At 33.9% G+C, this 22,225-nt stretch overlaps 6 protein-coding genes across 6 annotated transcripts; 2 read left to right on the plus strand and 4 right to left on the minus strand. All coding sequences in view use genetic code 12, as the record gives it.

Moving 5' to 3' along the window:
- Window positions 1–603: 603 nt before the first annotated feature.
- On the plus strand, window positions 604–2,766 carry CAALFM_C703240WA (glucose-induced degradation complex subunit; the record flags this gene model as incomplete). The annotated part of the gene is made up of 1 exon (XM_711861.2): window positions 604–2,766. The coding sequence occupies one exon, from the start codon at window positions 604–606 to the stop codon at window positions 2,764–2,766; it is 2,163 nt and encodes a 720-aa protein (XP_716954.2).
- Window positions 2,767–2,915: 149 nt separating this feature from the next.
- PDI1 (protein disulfide isomerase) lies at window positions 2,916–4,595 on the minus strand (the record flags this gene model as incomplete). Its single annotated transcript, XM_711860.2, has 1 exon — window positions 2,916–4,595. One exon carries the CDS (start codon window positions 4,593–4,595, stop codon window positions 2,916–2,918), a length of 1,680 nt encoding a protein of 559 aa, XP_716953.2.
- A 1,170-nt stretch (window positions 4,596–5,765) lies between these two features.
- Window positions 5,766–6,452, minus strand: CAALFM_C703260CA (uncharacterized protein; the record flags this gene model as incomplete). The annotated part of the gene is made up of 1 exon (XM_711859.1): window positions 5,766–6,452. One exon carries the CDS (start codon window positions 6,450–6,452, stop codon window positions 5,766–5,768), a length of 687 nt encoding a protein of 228 aa, XP_716952.1.
- Window positions 6,453–8,006: 1,554 nt separating this feature from the next.
- On the plus strand, window positions 8,007–9,200 carry CAALFM_C703270WA (uncharacterized protein; the record flags this gene model as incomplete). The annotated part of the gene is made up of 1 exon (XM_711858.2): window positions 8,007–9,200. One exon carries the CDS (start codon window positions 8,007–8,009, stop codon window positions 9,198–9,200), a length of 1,194 nt encoding a protein of 397 aa, XP_716951.2.
- A 1,602-nt stretch (window positions 9,201–10,802) lies between these two features.
- Window positions 10,803–12,518, minus strand: CAALFM_C703280CA (uncharacterized protein; the record flags this gene model as incomplete). The annotated part of the gene is made up of 1 exon (XM_711855.2): window positions 10,803–12,518. The coding sequence occupies one exon, from the start codon at window positions 12,516–12,518 to the stop codon at window positions 10,803–10,805; it is 1,716 nt and encodes a 571-aa protein (XP_716948.2).
- Window positions 12,519–14,023: 1,505 nt separating this feature from the next.
- On the minus strand, window positions 14,024–18,712 carry RBR3 (Rbr3p; the record flags this gene model as incomplete). Its single annotated transcript, XM_706594.2, has 1 exon — window positions 14,024–18,712. The coding sequence occupies one exon, from the start codon at window positions 18,710–18,712 to the stop codon at window positions 14,024–14,026; it is 4,689 nt and encodes a 1,562-aa protein (XP_711686.2).
- Window positions 18,713–22,225: the final 3,513 nt, after the last annotated feature.

The following is a 22,225-nucleotide window of genomic DNA, read 5'->3' on the forward strand; positions in this document are numbered from 1 at the left end:
CCCGGGGACTTACCAATTTGGGAAAACACATGTTTAGATTTGAAGAGAATAAGTTCAGTAGTACTAATTCAACAAATACAACCCTACTCAATCATCAAAGATTAGTATGCACTGTAGGTGAATTGTTAAGGACAATTGTTAAGGACAATTGTTAAGGACAATTCATACCTCGGAATACTGGGTAGTGCCAGGAATCAAAGTCTATACGGAAGCCCAGGGGCTGCCGAAACATTGAAAACACCAAAATGATTGTTATTCCAGTTTGTAGTTAAGTGAAAGATTTATGATTGTATCGACGAGCCTATTGACATCTGACATGGTACTTGAAAGAAAACACGAAGCATTCGTCCTAATATCCTTCCTTCTATTACAGTCGGCCATATTTTCACTTTTACTGACCCCATTTGGCCAACAATACACTACCATGGTCGCACAACCCACTCAGACAAGCGACAACTAAAACTGAGAAAAATGGAGAATAACCTGATAAAGAGAAATAAATATAATCGATCAAATTAATAAGTCAACCCGCCCATACGTTATTGTTTGAGCTTGTAACCAAATTTATTTTCCCTCCCAATTACGAATAATTACACGCTGGTCATGACACTCGATGAATTGAAATTGCAATTGATTGTTAAATCATTACATGAATTAGGTTGTGATCAACTAGCAACTGAATTAATATCTCAACTCAGACAGACTAATTCATTGGATCAACAACCTGGGGATGAATTACACAATTGGATTTTGGAACAACTACGAATAAGAAATTATACTGAATTAGATGATTATTTTTGTAGTTTGTTGAATGACACAAACGGTTTAAATGAATTTGTCAAAATTATCAACTATCGAGGTGATAATATGGATTCAATTATATCAATATTATTGTATTTGATCAGAAGAGCAAATTATCTTGATGTGATTAAACTTCTGGATAGTTTAACTGACACCGAAAGGTTGACCTACGTCAACAACAAATTGTTACCGTTATTAGACTGCGTTGACGTTGGCAATAATAAGATAGAAGACATCAGTAGCGTTATAGATGTACGAATCTTGCAACAATTGTCAAAAGAAAAGGAATCAAAATTGTTAATGGACAGTAATCATGCCATTGAGCAATATCTTTTTCAATTACCAATAGATAGTATTCATTCATTGAATCAATTTATATTTGATAAATTGTTTAATGGTTCCATTTTCAATCTTTTAACTACAGATTCATTAGCCAACACTCCTGACTTGGCAACTATTATTCAACAAGCAGCTAAATATCAACAATCTCAGTCACCATTTTATTTACCACCAAGAACAAAACAAGAACGGAAAAAGGCCCCTTTACCACTTCCACTGAAACGATTTCATGATAATTTTAATGGCAATACCACTACTTTATTGCACACCCTCACTTATCATAAAGACGAAGTTTGGTTTGTCAAATTCTCTCCATCAGGAAAATTTTTAGTTACTGGTTCATTAGATGGGAGATTGGTGTTGTATGATGTATTAAATAATTTCCAGTTGATTAAAGTTTTGGAACCAACTATGGCGGCAGACAATACTGCCTTTAGTCCAATATCAACTAGACCCACTCTGAGCAAGAATAACAAAGCAGTTATTTATTGTTGCTGGGATCCTAAGGAACAGTATATTGTCAGTTGTTGTTTAGATACGGTGATTCGTGTTTGGTCAGTTGGGGATATCCACAAAAGAAGAATCACTCGAAGTGAAACCAATACTATAACTGATTATAAATTAATTACATGTTTTACTTTGGCCCCAGATATTAAAACTTGGACTTGTGAATTTTTACCAGAAAATAGGAAACTATCCGGTGATTTAAGTGGACAATCAGATTCACCTCAATTCATTGTGGGGTCGCCTGATAAGGTTTTGAAAATATTTGATTGTAATGGTATTGAATTGTTTGATTTTTATGGCAATATAGAGGATGAAGATGAACGTGAAAATGAACAGAGTAACCAGAACCAAGATGATCACCTTGCTTTGAAACCAAACTTGCAACAACAACAGCAACCACTGCTTGCATCATCGACATCAACATCATCCCAATCACATGGGCAGACTACTTCTACCACTGCCGAAGAAGCAAATAAACACGATGACATTTCAATGAAAGATACAGATGAATCATTACCCAGAGTCCGAACATATAAAACCAGCCTTGAAAGCAATTTCAATCGAATCAATGATTTAGTAATCACTAATAATGGCAAGATCTTAATCACTTTAAATGATCATCAATTACATTTTTATACTGTCCCTGACACTTTAGGCGAAGAAGCAACTACACGTCGTATCTGTAACATCCATTTCAAAGGACGTCTTACATCTTGTTCAATTTCTCATAATGGTAAATATTTATTAATAAGTTCTGCCCCAGAAGAATTACAAGTATGGGATTTGTCACCATTACTTGTCAATGAAAGTAATCGACCAATTTTGTATCGTAAATATCTTGGACATACTCAAAGTTCATATATTGTTCGATCAACATTGGGTTATTTGAATGAAGATAATGATCAAGAAGAATTGGTATTAACTGGAAGTGATCATGGATACATTTATTTTTGGAAGTTTACTACTGGTCAATTGATTACAAGAATCAAAGGACACGTAGGGTTATGTAATGGGGTTGATTGGAATAGAAATGGAATGGTTATTAAAGGTAAAGATTATGGGAAAATCTGGGCCAGTGTTGGTGATGATAAATTGGTGAAAATTTGGGGTTCCAAATGAGTGCCTGTTAATTACCGAGATTAACATAAGTATATTTTTTTTTATATATTTCTTATTCTTTAACTATATATAGAAAAGAAGAAAAAAACCTAGTATAATAATATTTGTTTTCGTTTTTTTAAAAATAAGCTATTTTACTCTTTAGTTAACTACAATTCATCGTGTTCAACATTTTCTTTGTCTTCAACTGGAGCTTCTTCTTCTTCTTCTTCCTTTTCTTCTTCCACTTCTTCATCTTCTTTAGTAGCTTTTTGTTCATCCAATTTAGCTTTCAATTCAGCACCATCAACATTCAATGCCCCTTTTTCTTTAATAAATTCGATCAAAGTATCTAATTCTCTTGGACCTTCGAAAACAATTGGTTCTCTAATTCCGGTTTTTTCATCGACTTTACCATTAGCTGGGAACATCAATAAAGTTGGGTAACCTTCAATGTTATATGGAACATCAACATCATTATTAGTATGGTCAATATCAGCAACAACAACTTTAGCATCATCTTTATTAGAACCAAAGATTTCAGCCAATTCTTCCCAAGTTGGAGCCAATTTCTTACAATGACCACACCAAGGAGCATAGTATTTGACGAAAACATCTTTATCGGTTTGTTCCAAAACATCTTTGTAATTGTGGGCCACTAATTTAACTACTGGATTAGCTGACTTCTCTTCTTCTGTTGGTAATGGCTCTGATTTAATAATTGGGGTCAATTTATCAGCAAAGTAATCAGCAACAAACTTTTCAATGACTTTGAATGATGGACCTTCAGGGTAATCAGTTTGGTTAACTCCGAATTTCTTGTTATCAGAAATATGATGAATGGCAAACAATGGGACAACTTCTGGGTCCATATTAATAACCTCAGCGTGTCTACCAAACAAGCTAGCATCTAAACCAACAATATTGAGCTTACCTCTGTATTTCTTACCCAACTTGGTAAGGTCGTCAGCAATGGCTTCTCTTTGTTCAGCATTATTATAGAAATAGTAAGCAATTGGCAATGGAGAAGTCATATAAGTCATATAAGTGTCTTGGTTGATTTCACCAAAGTATGGAACTGCTTCAACACCAATGAATTCAGTCAAGGATTCAGCATCGATTTTCTTACCATCAAATTTGGCAACTTCATCAAATTGTTTTGGTTGGACCACCAAATAGCTTGGTTTCTTACCGGTGATGTCAACATTCTTGAATTTTTTATTTAAATCTTTGATAATTTGTTTATCTTCAACATTAATAAAGACGTAATCTTTTCTCTTTTGATTAGCAACTTTATTGAAAGTTGCGTTACCATCTTCAGTAGGATTGATTTGTAAAACAAATGGTTTAGTTTGAGCATCGATTAAAGTATCCAATTCTTCAAAAGTTTCAGGGAATTGAACAGCTGGTAAAGACTGTTTAATCATGTAATCGGCAATACCAGCAGCTTCTCTTGGACCTTGATAGTCTTCAGCAGTTTTGCTATCACCATCTCTAATGATTTTTAAAGTTGGGTAACCTCTGATTCCATGTTCCATACACAAGGCTTCATCTTCAGTACAGTCAATTTGGGCCAATTTAATCTTTGGATGGGATTCATTCAAGGAATCAGCAGCTTTAGAATATTCTGGTCCCAACATTTTACAGTAACCACACCATGGGGCAAAGAATTCGGCCAAAATCAATGGATTTTCTTCAATGAAGGAGGCAAAGTTTTCTGAAGTCAATTTAACGACAGCACTGTTTGGATCGGCAACGGCGTCACCATCGGTTGGACCACTGGCGTGAGTAATAGAGACAACAGCTAATAAAGTAGCTAACACTTTAGTTGAGTAAGTCCAAAATTTCATATTTGAATGTTGAAGAATCAATGGGATTGATTAAATTGATATATTTGATTCGGAAATGGGAATTGGGAATCAAATAAGAAGAAAGATCAGTTCAGAAAAAAAAAATATAAAGAGACTTAAAAAAAATATAAATCCACGTATATATATAAAAAAAAAATGGTGTTGAAAAATTTCTTTGTAGGTAAAAGATTACTATGAAGAATTATTATAGACAACGCGCACTTTTTAATAAGCAGAGAATACACACATAACAATTAATAGATTTTGCCTCCCACACAAAAATGTCCACCGCGAAATATTTCCCACCGATACTGGCGGTGTCGCACCAAAAAAAAAAATGAAAAAGAAGAAATCTGAAAGGGACAATCAAATTAGTAAGATTGTAATTAACAGCGTGTTCGCAATTTAATGTTAATATTGAATGGCAAAAAAGAAAAAAGTTGGCAACGCACACACGCACGCACGCATACAAACACATTAAATTGGGCCGAATATGGATAACTTAACCTTAATAATCTTACTAATACAAATCGGGAAAACTACCACCACTAACTACCCACCTAATTATTATATCATAACCACTTCAATACTAAATAAACAAACGAAAACAAAATTAAACAATAGCTTAATGAATATTGTTTATTGTTGTTGAAATCTTTACACTCGTTAAACTACCACGGCAATGACGAATACGACAACTACAGAGATAACAACAATACAAAACTAAGTTCACTATACTTTACATTTATTTAATTGATGATCTAGAAATTTCAAAAGAAACAAAAAAAAGAAAAAACTATCTAAAACCACCCAGTGGTTGATTATTTAGTGTTATACTTCAACGTGGTTAAAGATTATGATACTTGTTGCAATAAATTAATTAATTAATCAATTTAGCAACCAGCAGACAAACCCAAAGAGAAAAAGACAAAGAAAATACAAACCTCTTTCCAACCTAATTCAACTCAAGTTGAACTTTCTGGAGGGTTTCTTTTGTGTAGTCCGTAAACATTTTCTTTCCCTCCCACATGCACAAAGTATATAGAAACATTAATTGATGTTTCTCCAGCACCTTCTAAACCAAAAAGAAAAACTAGATTTCATTGCGTAGCCCATTTCTTCTTCTTCTTCTTCTTCTATGTATATCAACTATGTCTTTTTTTGTCATCTCTAAACTCCCAAGAATTCTCGCCAATTAGACCAAGTATCCATTTCAACATCATAAATGTAGGCCATACTATGACGCAAAGAACTTTGCAAGTATTGTGGTTGATAATCATATATAAGCATCACTAATCCCCATGTCAATACGGCAAAGTATTTCCACAGTTTATTATAAACAATATTTTTCAATTTCTTTTGTTGTTGATTATTTAAATCTTTGTAATGGATCAATTCTCCTTGATAATTTCTGAATCCTGGTTGGAAGCAATTTAAATATTTATCTAAAAGAATTTTACTCAATGCTAAAACCACTCTACTGAAACAATACAATGTGATTTGATGAGTTATACCACCATGGAAAAAATTGAAATGTTGAGAATAAACAATCCATGATCCAAAACTCCCTGCGATAAATTTGATTAATCCAAGGTTTTTATCACCCAAAAATGCATCTTGTTTCAATATCATCACACATGCCTTATATATAATAGCAAATGCAGCCAACACTTGAGCATGGTCTTTGGTGGCTTCCAATACTGATTTTAAACGAGGCACTATGGGTCCCGATCGATATAATAAGTTTATCACTAGTGCATGCAGAAATCTTAATTTACCCCCATAAACAATACCATTTCTGGCAGATTTAAGAACTTCAAAAAGTGGACGATATAACGGATTGGTGATGATTGACATTGATAAATAGAAATATATAGATAAATGTAATGAAAAAAGGAAGATCGATAACAATAAATTGGGACTTCCAAATAACCAACAACAACAATAATTACAGGAGTGCCTTTTTTTTTTCTTCTTTGACTCTCCAAATTTTTAATATGTAAAATGGAAAGTGTGTGGTTCAACAACAAACAACAATATTATTATAAATTTCCTGTATGGGGTAAATGGATATCGCGATGTACAGATGTATGTGCAATTTGGATAAAACTTGACTCACTACAGCTATAAAGATTTATCCGCAATTTCAAAGATGATTGATTCGCAACTATTAAGCCCATGAAGGTATTATTAGTACATAATGTAGTTAGAGTGTTAATTGTCGAGTGGGGGACAAGCGTTTTATAAGATTTGTATCGAGATTAATACCAAAAAAACTGTATTGCTTTATCAATTACACTATGTATCCTCATATAGCAATCACAATTGAATAATGAATAGGTCTTTAAACATCTCTTCTGAACATATGGCAACAGATTCTTCGTACTTTAGTACACTACATGGCAAGTGCCCAAAAAAAGAGAAAGAGAACTTTACAAACAATTTGCAGTACCCACATAATAGAAACTAAGTGAACCTGTTCTATCAATACATCCAACTCAAGATACCACATAATCATGCAACATTACCATAGAAGAGGGTAAAACCATATCAAATCAAAACTACAAAAATCTAATAGGTTGACACCAGAAAACATATTGGTTGTCCAGATCACGTGACAAAAAGAAAAATCCCCACTAGTTAATTGGTGAGCGAATTATTTTCCAAAATTTTGAGGGATTTAATTTATAACTGTGCTCTATAGATCAATTATCAAAAATATTTGAGCTAATTACGACAAAATACTAAATTTATTGAATAATTTATATCATTCAAGTGAAAGAAAGATTGTTTGTTAATACATAACCTGAAAATAAGATGAGAGTAGAAAATGCAAAAAACCTAAAAAAAAAATCAAAAAATTCACTCGGGTCTATCCTTATATGCAGTATTTTGTATGTAAAAATTTAATTTCACGAGGATTAAAAACGATCGAGTGAGAAATGGGAGGAAGGTAGGAAGATAGGTAGGGAACAAAATATTAATAAACAAAAGGGAACTAAGGCCCAAAAAAATATATAACTTACTTACACACGCACACACACACACACATACACACAACATTGAAACCAAAAAAAAATTTTTTTTTTAGTGAAAAATTTTCTCTTACAAAAAATTTTTTTTTCCCTTTTTCTATTCCAACTTCTACAACAATCAACAACAAAAACTAATAACCAAGACTTAATTATTCTTCCATTTTATTTTTGGTTAATCTTTTTGTTTTATTTTGTTTCTGTTCCTATTCCTGTTACTGGCTTCCTTTTTTTTGTTTTTTTATTTATTATTCAATTAAATTTTGATATATCATTCGGACTATCTTTCCCTTCGTTTCCCCCTTCCCCCTCTGTTTCCTCACAATTGCATTATACATAACTTTCAATTAAGGTTTAAACAACGTTCAAAGATTTCCAAATGACTTCTCCAGTTTCATATGCTAATGTGGCTGCCATTGGAACTTCACCATCTCCTTCTGTTCCAGCAGCTTCTTCTGAATCAAAACCAACCTCAAAATCAACATCTGTATCTAGTGAACCCGTTGAAAAAGAAGCTTCTAAGGAATCCACAAATGAAGAAGATTCAACTAAAGAATCAAACAAAGTTTCTTCAACAACAGAATCTGCACCTTCACCTTCCAAACCTTCAAAGAAAACTTTAGCTCCAGCACCTGTACCTTCAAAATCTGTTTGGGGTGATGTAACTGCTGGTGTTAAAGAATTGTCAGTTGATGATAAAAAATGGCCTGCCCCTGATAAGGCTCCATTATTAGGAGAACAACCTACTAGTAAACCACAATCACAAAAATTCATTAAACCAATTACTAACAAATGGGTTCCAATCAATGCTAAAGTGATATTACCAAGTTCAAGAAATAGTAGTGGTAGTGGTGGTAACCATAATCAAAAACACAACAGAAATAGAAAAAAGAACACCAACAATAATCAACATCATCACCAAAAATCTGGGTCTAAGAAAAGAGATGATAAAGGTGAAGAAAGTGCTAATAAGGAATCAATCAAATCTTCTGACGCAAACACATCTTCTGCTAATGGATCTGTGACGACTGATAAGAAAGATAGTAACGCCAAAGACCAAACTCAAGCACCTGCTTCGTCTGCTGATACTACTTCTACTTCCACTGTTTCTGCTGAACAACAACAACAACATCAAGAACAACAACAGGAAGAAGAATCTTCTGAACAATCAACTCCCCAAGAATCTCAACCACACGCTCAACAACAATCACAGCAACCACCACAACAACGTTTTAACTCTAACGGGCAACCAAAGAAACGTTTTAACAACAACCAACAGAATGGTAATTATAACGGACAATATCAAAAAAGATACACTAACAACAACAATCAACCACATTCACAAAATCAACAAGCATTTAATCCACAAAATGTTGGATTTTTCCAACCTCAACCATACCCACCCAATTTCCAATATAACGTGAACAATAACAATGGTAATGGGGKAACCGTCCGTATAGAAACAATAATGGTGGACAATACAGAAATAACCGAAATAATAACAACCACAATAGTAACGGCAATTATCGTAATGGTGGATATCGTCACAACAACAACAGTAATAACCCAATGATGACACCAATTCCATTTATACCATTCCCACCTCATACCCTTCCTGGAGTTCCAGGAATACCAGCCCAACCATTCCCAATACCTCATCAACATCTTCAACAACACCTTCAACATCAACAATATCCACCACAACAAATTCCTCCACCAATTTCACCTAAACAAGATCCTCAACAAGCATTAATTCAACAAATTGACTATTATTTTTCCTTAGAAAATTTGATTAAAGATTTATATCTTAGAAAAAATATGGATAATGAAGGATGGGTTAATTTGAAATTAATTTTAGATTTCAAACGTGTCAAGATTATTATTAATGGATTATTGAATGGATTAGAAAAGGAAAAGAAAGAAGGTGAAGAGAAAGAAGAAACTAATGTCACTACTACTACTAATGATAATTATGATAAGATTATTTTGGAAAGTATCAAATCATGTCAGAATTTAGAAATCAATTATGGTAAAGAAATTGATGAAAATAACGATGTTAAATTAGAAGATGTTAAATTAAGAGTTAAAGATAATTATCAACAATGGTTAGTACCTGATAATTAACTCCCCTTCCCCCTCCTCCCTCTCAAACATTTACAATATCTAAGATATAAGCATTTAATTTATTTATGAAAACTTTAAAAAAAAAGAAAAGAAGTTAAACATTCTTGAATTTCCAGAGTTTATTAGCGTCGTTGATGATGATGTTGTTGTTTGATTCAGAATGATATCCTTCAAAAGAGCATAATAATGAATAATAAATCACCATTATAAAAAAAAATAAGAAAACCCTATAAAAAAAAGTACCCATGTATATTTAATTGGAAAGATAAATGAACCTTATATATAATATATCTATTAAAAATTGAAAAAAAAAATAGCTTGATAAAAAAAATACGAAAAAAAAAAGAATTCAATAACTCAAAAACTTCAACTAAATTTAATCCAACTACAAGCAAGATGAACAAAACTAAAGGACTTGTCGAGTGTATTGTTTATTGAAAGTTGTGATATTTATTACTTATCACTTATTATTATTATTATTATTGTTTTTTTTTGTTTATAAAGAATAAAGTAGTAATAGTAGTGATATATGTATATGTATAGAGTTCGTGTGTTATTTTATGTATATAAATTTTTTTTTAAAAAAAACGACAAATTTCTCTTTCTCTCTCCTACGTACCAGCCATCTACTAATCTACCTTGAGCTATTCTATAAGTAGCATTTAGTAAGTTAATTTAAAAGTATTAATCATATCGAGACAGCAAGAGAGAAGAGATAGTTCGGTCCAAATAGATATTTCTTACGTCACAGAAATTTTGATTTTTCAAGATTTTTGAATAGAAATGAGATATTTGCAACCATCACGGCACCACTACACTAAGTTATTGGTTGTATTTAATTTGGTGATAAACAAATACATACATGTCTTGTATTTGTTTGCTCTTGAGCTCCAATTTCATAGATCAACTACTATACGTTCTCTGTATGAAAAACATTCATTAGATACTTTGCATTAAAATTAAAAAATCATTACTTACTTACTTACTTATTTTTTTTTTAGTTTTGTGAGTTTTTTGGTATTTTGGGGTTTGTTGTTTTTGCAACGCAAGGCTAGACGAAATCACAACTACCAATACTTCTTCTGGCTATGCTATTAACATCCCATACTAACATACCTGAATCTTGACAACCAATTAAAATTTTAGAATCATCAGTAAATTCAATCCCCAGTAATTCTAATTCACCGTGGAGATGACGACTTGATTGTTGATACAGATCTTCACAACGTGATGTTGGTGAGTAACTAATATTAACCATTGCTGATGAAGTTGAAGTAGAACTAGATGATGAGGATGTTGACAACATTAATGAGGATGAGTGTTGTGATGTGTTGAAAAGTTTGTTATTTTTGGCATATAAATAATCATAAACTAATGGCTTATTGAATTCCAGTTGCTCTCTTTGTTTATCCGGATCAGCTTCATCATTATCGATATATTCATTTAATGCTGCCGGTAAAACAATAACTTGATGATCGTCAACGTTATTCAATTTTCTTAAATCAATGATGTGGACTCTACCAACATGTTCAGATATAATCAATAAATCATTCAAATCATTAGAAAATTTTGCAGCTCTAAATGCTCCTGATTGATGACCAGGTCTTGTTGAATGGATTTGTACAACATCTTTCATCATTCGAAGATCATAAATCAATGAAACTCCATTTTGATGTACGGTATTAAACACCATCCCTGAAGAATGATAAGCACAAGTGAATCCTGAATCTTGTTTGGAATCAATCGTCTTGACCACTTTCCCCATAGTGGGGTCAATTAAAAAAATCAGACTCGAATCACCAGTAGCAGTTAAAATCTTTTCTGATTGAGGGTTTTTTACCACATTATTCAAACTAGTGTTTGGTTCACAATTAATCTTATTTAAACATTTGAATTCAGATTGATTTATATCAAGACAATATAGAAAAGTATCATTATTACAAATGTACGATTGGAAATGATTATTAGACGATTTATAAAGTGTCACATCATTATTGATCATTTCACCAACTTTAACCGTATTCAATTGTTTTAATTCAGGATTATAAAATGAAAACAACCCCTTGGAAACTCTTCTGATAGAAGCTGATGACAAGCTATTAATAGTGTTATTATTATAGTAATTGGTACTGCCACTAGTATTAGTAGTAGCATTTGGACTATCATAAGTTAAATTTTGTAAATTTAAAGAAAACATTTTTGATGAAGTTGTCAATAATCCTCCTGTAACAATATAATCATCAACATGGTCAAAACAACGAGGATAATAATTAAATTTAATATATTCGTTAACATTAAAACTGTCAAGATCACAGCTGTAAATGGCATCGTCTTTAGTATAATACACTTGATTGTTTGATTGATTAAACTTGAGTAAATCACGTAATTGCCAATGATTAACTGATGGTTTAACACTAGTAACATATTGACAATTTGGTTTTAAATATTGATAGCAATGATAATAGTTTTGGAAACATTTGTTATATTGATGATAAACAGTGTTGAAATGTTCAGCAGAAGCTTTACTTTTCCTTCTTTTATTGAAATAAGATGTATGATTGTTACTGTTGTTGTTGCTATTATTGCTACTATTGGAAATAGTTGAAGTTAAAGCACAACCTTCTTGATTAAGGGTTGATTCATCGATAGAATCCAGTCTACCATGTTTGATTGTATCTTCACCCGAAGAAGAAGAAGATGATGATGATAAAGCAGTGGATCCACGACCAGCACCAACTGATTTTGTAGTAGTTATATCTATAGTCATGACTTGATTTGATTAATGGTTGTTAGAGATATAAAAAGAAGGTTATTTAATTAATTAGCTGTTAAAAGCAAAAAAGAAAAAAAGAAAAAGTGGAGAGAGTGTGTGTGATTAGGGGGAGGGAGAGAAAATCAGTCAAGTCAAAAAGAGAGATAAAGAATATTAGAGTCAAATAAAAAAAAAAAAAGATTGGTGCCAAACAAATGATCAAAGCGGGGTGGTAGAGAGAGAGGGAGAATCAAATTTTCCTCGACAATTTACAACAATTAATTAAAACAACCCAACTAACGTATCAACTAAAAATAAAAAGAAAAGAAAAGAAGACAATGATGTTGCACTAAACTTCCTAATAGACTAACATCCCCCATTATTTGACTTTATCTAAATTGAATACTCAAACGACAATAACAACAGTAAGAGCTTAATACATACAATCAGGACATAACAAAGACTTGAAAAGGAAAAATGGGTAGGAATATACAAATGGTCCCCCCCCTCCCCCAATTACCATCACCCATGATATATCACCTCTCGACAACTTCTAATACAAAAACTCATAATCAAACGTATGTTAAACAAGAAAAAAAAAAAAGAAAAAAGCAATGATCTTATAAGTATATTATATACAGGAATAAAATTATTCAGGGGAGTGCCTTATGCTCAATACTAACAGCTAGTTACTAACAGCTAGTTACTAACCCATAATTATAACAGTAGTCCAAATGTGTAAATAATTATATAAGCAAGCCATCAATTGCTACTACTATTGTTTATTAGCATAATATTTGTTGTTGTAGTTGCTATCCATATTGGCTGTGCTTGTTTATATGCAGGAATGACCATAAGATTATTAGTGTTCCGTTTTCGGTAAATGAGACACTAATTCTTTTTTTTTTCTGGGGTAGTAGGAGTCGTAATTGATGGGGAGAGAAAAAGGATAATTGCTACCAATTAACATACAAGCTAACCAAAAAAAAATTTTGTTCTTTCAAATTTGACTGATATTTATTTAAACTTATTTCGCATCAATTTTGGCTTAAACATTCTCTCCCACTTTATTCTTTGCTGTTGAGTCAAATACACCTTTACTTGAAGCGAATTCAAAAATCTATCTATACTTTAATAATTTTAAAAAAATTTATATTAACATAAACTATGTAATAATAATAACAAAACGAAACAGAAAAATATAAAATTCTTCACCGAAAACATAAAAATAAAAAAGCATTAACACTGGTTCGAAAAAAGAAACACAAAAACATATCAAGAAAGAATAAAAACATAAACACCCCAAAAATAATACAATTTCTTAAACAAAATGGGTATAGGTATATGTGTAGGAAAGAGAGTATCAACTAAAATAGCTCTTTGCTCTCTTCTAATAATAAAAAAAAGTGGCAAAATCTCAAACCATGAAGTAATCAAAATAATCGAGTATTCAAAATACTCACCGAAAATAGTAAAACAACAACCAAATAAATACTGCTTGGACAGCATTTACTTTAAAATTAAATAAATCCAATGAAAGTTGTCAAAATGATAGCAATAAACGCAGATTTGCCCACTGAAAATTTAGATCCACTATTTTCTGTGGCAATAGGAATTGTTACTCCTGTAGAACTGGAAATAGCTCCGGATTGACTTGAAACAAATGAAATCAAAAGACTGTTGCCAGAATACGAAGGAGAACCACTAACAACACCACCAGCACCGACAGCAGCACCAGTTACTGTGCTTGGATTACTATTACCTCCACTTACAGTTGGTGTTTGATTTGAACCAACATTGTTTGCACCCAGAGGCAATACACCATTTCCAGAACCACCAGAAGAATATGGCCATGATTGTCCAGCAGAAGCAGAAGCAGCAGCAACAGTAATACCAGAGGCAGCAGAAGAAACCTTAGGATTAACAATGCCGACAGTATTAGAACTAGAACCAGAACCAGAACCAGAACCAGAACCAGAACCAGAGTCAGAGCCAGAACCTGCAGCTATAGTATTACCAGCATTTGAATAATCAGTAGAACCTTGACCACCAACAGAAGTAGTTACTGCACCAGTAGCAGTTATAGCAGTTGTGATTGCATTACCAGCACTAGTAAAACCAGTAGAATCTTGAGCCTTAATTGTATTAGAAACAGTAGCAGCCCCAGTAGTAACATCTATACTAGCGATAGGTACCCCATGGCCATTATCAGTAGACGTAAAAACACCTGGTACTTGAGTCGGACAGGGAACTGAACTCACCAAAGTTGTGGTACTTTCAAAACACTTATTCTTGATACAATGAGTTATTATAGAAGTCACTGTTTCTTTAGTATACACAGTAGATGGGACAACTGATGTAACGGTTTGTTCAATACCTTTAGAATCCGTACTAACCACAACTACACCTGTAGCAGTAGACAATTCTCCATTAGGACAAGTAGTGACATACTCTGTGGTGAATAAAGTGGTCACAGGATATACTGTACCAGCTGGTTCTGGGAAAATTGTCAACGTAGCGATTGATGTACCTGATTGACTAACAATACCAGACTTAGTGGACACTAAACCATCAGTATCTGTAGCTACCCATGTTGATGTAAATTCAGTTTCAATAGCACCAGAAATGGTAGTTGGAGCAAACGTACTCAATGTGGTAAAATATGTACCCGACTGGTCGATAATACCGGATTTCGTAGACACTGATCCATCAGTATTAGTGACTTCCCAAGTTGATGTGTATTCAGTTTGAACAGCGCCAGATGAAGTAGTTGGAGCAAAAGTAGTCAATGTGGTAAATGATGTACCTGATTGACCGACAATACCGGACTCAGTAAAGACCGATCCATCCGACTTTGTGACTACCCACGTAGATGCAAACTCAGTTTCGGTTGCAGTCATGCCACTTGTTAGTTGTTGCGCTGCAGTGTCCGAATTCATTGCTGAGGTTGCAGGTCCACATGAAATATCATCTCTCTTACATACAACCGGAGGTTCAAAGGTAGTAATAGTGGTGAATGAGGTACCGGATTGACTAACAACACCAGAGTTAGTAGCAACTGAGCCGTCGGAATTAGTAGTGGTCCAAGAGGTGGTGTACTCTGAAGTAGCGTCTGGTGCAAATGTGGTGATGGTGGTGAGGGAAGAACCAGATTGACTGACAACACCAGAATTAGTTTCAACAGAACCATCAGAGTTGGTGGTAGTCCAAGTGGTTGTGAATTCAGATTCAATTGCAGTGGCATCACTTGTGGGATCTTGTGCTGCAGTGTCCGAATTTGTTGCTGAGGTTGCAGGTCCACATGAAATATCATCTCTCTTACATACAACCGGAAGTTCAAAGGTAGTGATCGTGGTGAAGGAAGTACCAGATTCACTGACAATACCAGACTCAGTGGAAACAGATCCATCACTGTTAGTGACTTCCCATGTGGTTGTGAATTCAGTAGTAACATCGGCAGCAACACTAGATGAGGTTGGTGGTGGGAAAGTAGTGATAGTGGTGAATGAAGTACCAGATTCACTAACAATACCAGACTCAGTGGAAACAGATCCATCACTGTTGGTGACTTCCCATGTGGTTGTGAATTCAGTAGTGATATCAGATGAGGTGGTTGGTGGTGGGAACGTAGTGATCGTGGTGAATGAAGTACCAGATTCACTGACAATACCAGACTCAGTGGAAACAGATCCATCACTGTTGGTGACTTCCCATGTGGTTGTGAATTCAGTAGTGATATCAGATGAGGTGGTTGGTGGTGGGAACGTAGTGATCGTGGTGAATGAGGTACCAGATTCACTGACAATACCAGACTCAGTGGAAACAGATCCATCACTGTTGGTTACTTCCCATGTGGTTGTGAATTCAGTAGTGATATCAGATGAGGTGGTTGGTGGTGGGAACGTAGTGATCGTGGTGAATGAGGTACCAGATTCACTGACAATACCAGACTCAGTTGAAACAGATCCATCACTGTTGGTTACTTCCCAGGTAGTGGTGAATTCAGTAGTGATATCAGATGAAGTAGCAGAAATTGCTGAATCTGTTGGTGTTGCGGATGCAACACTAGATTGAGTATTATCAGTTGATGATACATTACTAGTTGATGGATTAGATACTGATGTATCTGAACTACTGAGTGTTGATAATGATGAAGCCGAGTTAGTTGACGAATTATCACTAGTTGTTGGTGAGAATGAGGAAGAGTCTTGACTACTTGATATGGTATTAGTTGAAGATTGCAAGCTGCTAGTTGGAGTCAGAGATACCGAAGACTCTTGACTACTTGGTGATTGAATAGATGAGGATTGTTGGTCACTTGAGCTTGGAAAAGTAGACGAAGACTCAGCTGTCGAGGCAATTGATGATTGACTACTTGAAGGTGAGCTTGCTGAGGAGGATCCATTATCGGAACTTGAAACACTGGACAATGACACACTATTTGTAAGTGGAACACTCGAAGACAATTGGCTACTAGAACTTGGAACTGTAGATGAAGCTTCAGTACTTGAACTAGGTGTAGTTGATGATAATTGACTATTGGAGCTTTCAGCAGTAAACAGAGATTGTGTACTTGACGGTGGGGCACTTGAAGAAAACTGACTACTGGAACTTGTAGTAGCGGATGAAGACTGACTGCTTGATGGCTGGGAAGACGATGGTTGACTACTCGACGAAGATACAGTAGAAGACGATGTCTGGCCAATAGAGCTTTGAGCAGAAAATGAAGATTGACTGCTGGAGCTTGGAGTAGTAGAAGAAGATGGAGAACTTAAAGATGATGGAGCAGTAGAAGAAGGTTGAGTACTGGAACTTGGGATAGTTGAAGATGACTGACTGCTGCCAGTTGGTGGTACAGTTGAGGAAGGCTTACTGCTTGAGCTTGGAGTAGTTGAAGACGATTGACTACTAGAGCTTGGAGTAGTTGATGATGCTTTACTACTTGAAGATGGTGGTGGAGTAGAAGATGGTTGGCTACTGGATGAAGGTTTGGTGCTTGAGGATGACGGAGCAGTTGAAGAAACAGTGCTGCTACTGCTACTACTTGACGACGAAGTTGGAAAGATTGTAGTACTTGAGAACCATGATCCGTTACTATCAGTCAGAATATCAACCACACCAGTTTCTGTCAATGGCTTACCAGCAGAATTTGTTGTTGTTATTGTGGTCGTGTACTCGGTTGGATTAGTTCCTGGCGCGGTAGGCACGGGTTTACAAGCAATCTTACAAGATGCGGGTAAAGCTCTTGGTGGAACAGGACCACTATAAGAAACCGAACCGAGTATTGTTGAGGGAAGACCAGCACCATTGTCAGTAACGATCAGAAATAAACTAGGATTATAACCAGGACCAATATTAAAATCTTGATACACCAAAAGATTTCTCAATCTTAAAATACCTGTGGATGGATTATAACTATATGCTGGATTCAATATATTACCAAGCAACGGAAGAGTAACCCCGACCATATTACCATTACCAAACCCATAGACATTGAACACTTGAGGGGTTAAAATAGCTTGAACAATTATGGAAGATTGGCTGTCAGCCAAATAAAAATTTTGCGATGTGGAAACTGGTAACAATACATTGGCAATATATATTGTCGAGTCACGATTGGCAGTGAAACAACCAGAACCATTGATGCTGGTGGTCTGTTGGTAGACTTCGTTATTCAAACAGATTTGACCATTATTGGTTATTGAACCTAATGGTGTCCCAAGACTAACAACACCAGAACTTCTTTGATTTTGATAAAATGCCATCAATCCACTGTTTGACCAAGATGCAGCAGTAAGAGCCATAACACTAGGTAAAACACCAGAAGCAGAAAAATACATTTCTCCAGTGTTGACAAGGGATAAACCAACTAAATTATATGTGGACGATGTTAAGGAAGGCAGGGAATTGAACGCAATAATACCATTGTTTTGAATTGTGCTAAGCAAAGAAGTTAATGTGACTTGAAGTGACAAAAGGGGTGAAGTCAGGGTAATGTAAAGACCAGCATTGGGCTGAACAGTTAAACTTCCAACAAGGGTTGATATAGCATTGTTGATAATTGACCAAGAAGCTCCAGAATTGATGGTGATGTCTCCAACGCTAAGGTCAAGAGTACCACGATCGACTCTGTTTTGAGTGATAACAAGAGCTAAGACAGAATTAAGCAAAAGCCAAAAAGTGAAAAAAGATTTCCGAAAGATTATCATTTTTGTTTTTGAAAACAGCTGTTGTTAATTGTTGTTGATAATACAATTGGAAATTTAACTAAAAGATCTGGGAGAGTATTACTAGGCTGTATTTATATATTCGAAATAAGGTTTCGTGTTGTTTGTTGTTTTGCAATAGCCCCAAACATATTTTGCTTTAGTTCCATGTGTTCCATCTAAAAGCATAATTGCTGATTGCAAAAAATGGAAAATAAAAAACTGAATTCTTGTTTTGGAGTTTAGATGACAATTGGACAATAAGAAGTTGTACATCGAGAGAATACTTGAAATTTCCATTCCGATGACAAATAGAATTTAAGATATTGGGATTGCAGTTTTCAGTTTAAACTAGAGGAATATTATGTTCAATATTTAGCCCGCTATACCTGAACTTAGCCAAATGTATAGGGTTAGTTTTTATAACCCTTGATACTCAGAACTAGTTTTCAAATTTTTTTTTCTTTTATTTCTTTTCGGAATTATGGCACCCAACATTTTAAACCCAAAATCCCATTATCTTTGTCATAATGTTTAAGTTTTAGTATTTGATTTATACATAGACGAAATCTTTAATGCAAGAATCGATATGAGTTCACAATGGTCTAGAAAGAAACCTATCGATCTATTAAGGGGATTTTTGACAAAACAACCAAAGTATGGAAATGAAATGATTACATGCATTAAAGTGAAAACTTGTCATTTTACATAATGACAATTTAATGCATTTGATATCCAAGCAGAGAATATAAATTATTATTTTAATGAAATCGGAAAAGCAAAAAAGAAAAAAACAACAACTGGGGATGATATTACTTTTGCAGTTTAAGGGAAAGAGAACAGGCAATCTAATGACTTTTTAGAAGAATACTTATTAAAAATAAGCTCATTCCGTTTACGGCAAACCTTTGTTGGGTAAAAACGTTTTTTTTTTTTTTTCATTTGCAGAGCAAAGAAAGGATGAATCTACATACTGACTATAAGATATATTACTCTGTATAAGCAAGGATGAGAATAGGGAGGTAAATGGATTGGTTATGAAACTGAATTGAATAACTAAAGATAGTATTATTTTACACATTTGCACATTTAGCACCCGAAACATTTTTTTACAGGGAATAGAAGGGAAATTCCACAAAACCCAATTAGAAAAGTGCTACTAAAATTATCATTAGCAACAACAACGACAAAAACAATGATATTGGGAGTAGATGAAATTATTATACTTTTACAACATGTTTTTTTATTGGATTAGCTTTTTTCTATTATTGTTTGCTTGTTTGTTGTTGCAATTTGACAAATGCGAATTATACGTGTTTTAGTTTATTGAAGGTAATGGTGGTTGATTCAGACTTGAATTAACATTCGATCTGTTTCCGTTGCAATCTGGATACATTGGCAAAAGTTTATCCTGTGGGACCAGATAACTTTAAAAAAAGAGAAGTGTTTTTCAGGTGACATATGCTACAGTCTCATGAACAAAGAAAGAAAATGTTACCATAGAATTTCTCCGACAATATTGAAAGTTGAAATGGTATAGTTTCATGCCCTTTTTGGGGGTCGATATTTCCGTTTGAAAAAATACTTTAGTCTATGGCATTTTTCCTTCGCTGAAAGGTATAGTTGAAATAGCGCTTCTTTTTTTTTAGTCAATTTTGCAGCAGAGGCGGACTCGGTGTTCTAAGAATGGTGATACTACCACCATTGTGGTTGTTCAAATTACTTCAACAAAACATTTAGTTCCTTGCGTCATACTCTTTACGTCTTCTTTTGCTTTCTTGAACTACCTTTGTTTTGTGTCAGAATAAAAGAAAGTGTAAGATTTACGATTTATGAGAAAAGCAACCATTATGATCGCCCAGGAATTTCGTAAATAAGCCACAAACAAGGCGAATGAATACATTGGTCAGAGTATAAGGCAAGATTAATGCATTTAATCGTAAAATTCAGTATGGATTTGATGTACATAGAGGTGGAATCTTGCATTAAGAATCGCGGTTGTAGAGAAGCAAATCTCAATTGCTCATTCCAGATTATTTTCAATACTGAAGACCTTCGAGGTTTTATAATTGTGATCTTAACAGCTATTATATTCTTCAAGACTGTTCACTGAGGACCTATTGCAAGAGAAACTATTGTTGAACTGATAATCTACTCGTGACCAGTTGAGTAATCTATTGTTGTGCCACGTTATTAACGAAGCAAAATAAGGGGGAAGTTTTTTTTCCTACCCGTTTTAAACTGTTTAAAATTCCTTTTTTTCTTGGTATTTGGTTTCTCTATTATATTTTGGAAAACGTAGATTACCAAATGGAATGAATTAGAAATATGACAAAAAATAGTTACATGACTTCAGCTAACTTCGATTTCAACGTGGCATTGCTATTAAATATAATAATGCAGATCATGTTAATCGATAATGTAGTATAGGTGTAAAAAGCAATATTAAAGTAATACCCATTATCAGACTAATTAACATGTTCTTAAAGATTTGATTTGAGCCATACGCAACCTAAATAAATCGTGAAGCAAATACATTACTGCCAAGGGTTAGGATTGATAGTATCTAATTTCTGGTATTACTATTTCACCAACAAAATTTAAACCCTTGGTTAGTATTTCAGTGCTTTTCATCTTCATTTTTTATTTTTGCTTTAGTCATTTTTGTTCATTTTAGTTTCTCAGATTTGGTTTTGAGTGTTGTCTAAAGGTTTGAAACTTTACTTTCCCCGATAATTTTGAGTATTAGTATATGTATGGTGGTCTAAATAGTTTAAAGTTGTTGAAAAGTTGAAAAWTWAAAAAATATTCAAGAATAGTCAGGCCATTGAAAAATTCCCGAATACAGTAACTAATAGTGTTGGAGAATAATTTACTTGGTTGATATTCATTTAGGCAAAACCCCCATAACCAACAGGTATTGTTTGTGGTCATTTTACTGAGTTTATATATTGGATTGTGAGAGATGACTTCAGGTACTATATTATCAAGTTTATACTTAGTCAAATTTGTCAGAAAAGAAATATAAGTCCATTTATTAGAGACTTAAGAAGATTATACAGCATTTAAATACTACCAATTGAGTAATTCATGAACTTCCAAGCTCTAGATAAAGACTTTAAATTTTCGGCGGGAGCCACGGTGAACTTTTTCTTTTTGTTGCATTTTTGTTTTTTTTGTATGTGGCATTGCTTAATTGGGTGATGTTCAGTATTTTAAGCAATGCCGATGATAATGCATGAATCAGCCTAAATCTAGGGAAGTTTCGGTTAATTTTTTGTTTATGGTTGCATCTCTTCACGTGTTTAAAGTTTAAAATATTCTGTTCTTCTTGTTTTTATTGTTTTTTCTTCACTAAAACGATTGCAGTCTGCTTGAGTTAGGAAACGTATTAGAAATAATTAGCAACTTGCAAATTCAAATTATGTGCAAGTACGTTAGTAGCCCTGATGACAAATAATTGAGGCAATTTATTGTTACTGAATTGGGTTAACGTCCTCCCTAAAACTGACTAGC

The sequence above is a fragment of the Candida albicans genome, chromosome 7, assembly GCF_000182965.3.
Source record: "Candida albicans SC5314 chromosome 7, complete sequence".
NCBI classification, from domain to species: domain Eukaryota; kingdom Fungi; phylum Ascomycota; class Pichiomycetes; order Serinales; family Debaryomycetaceae; genus Candida; species Candida albicans.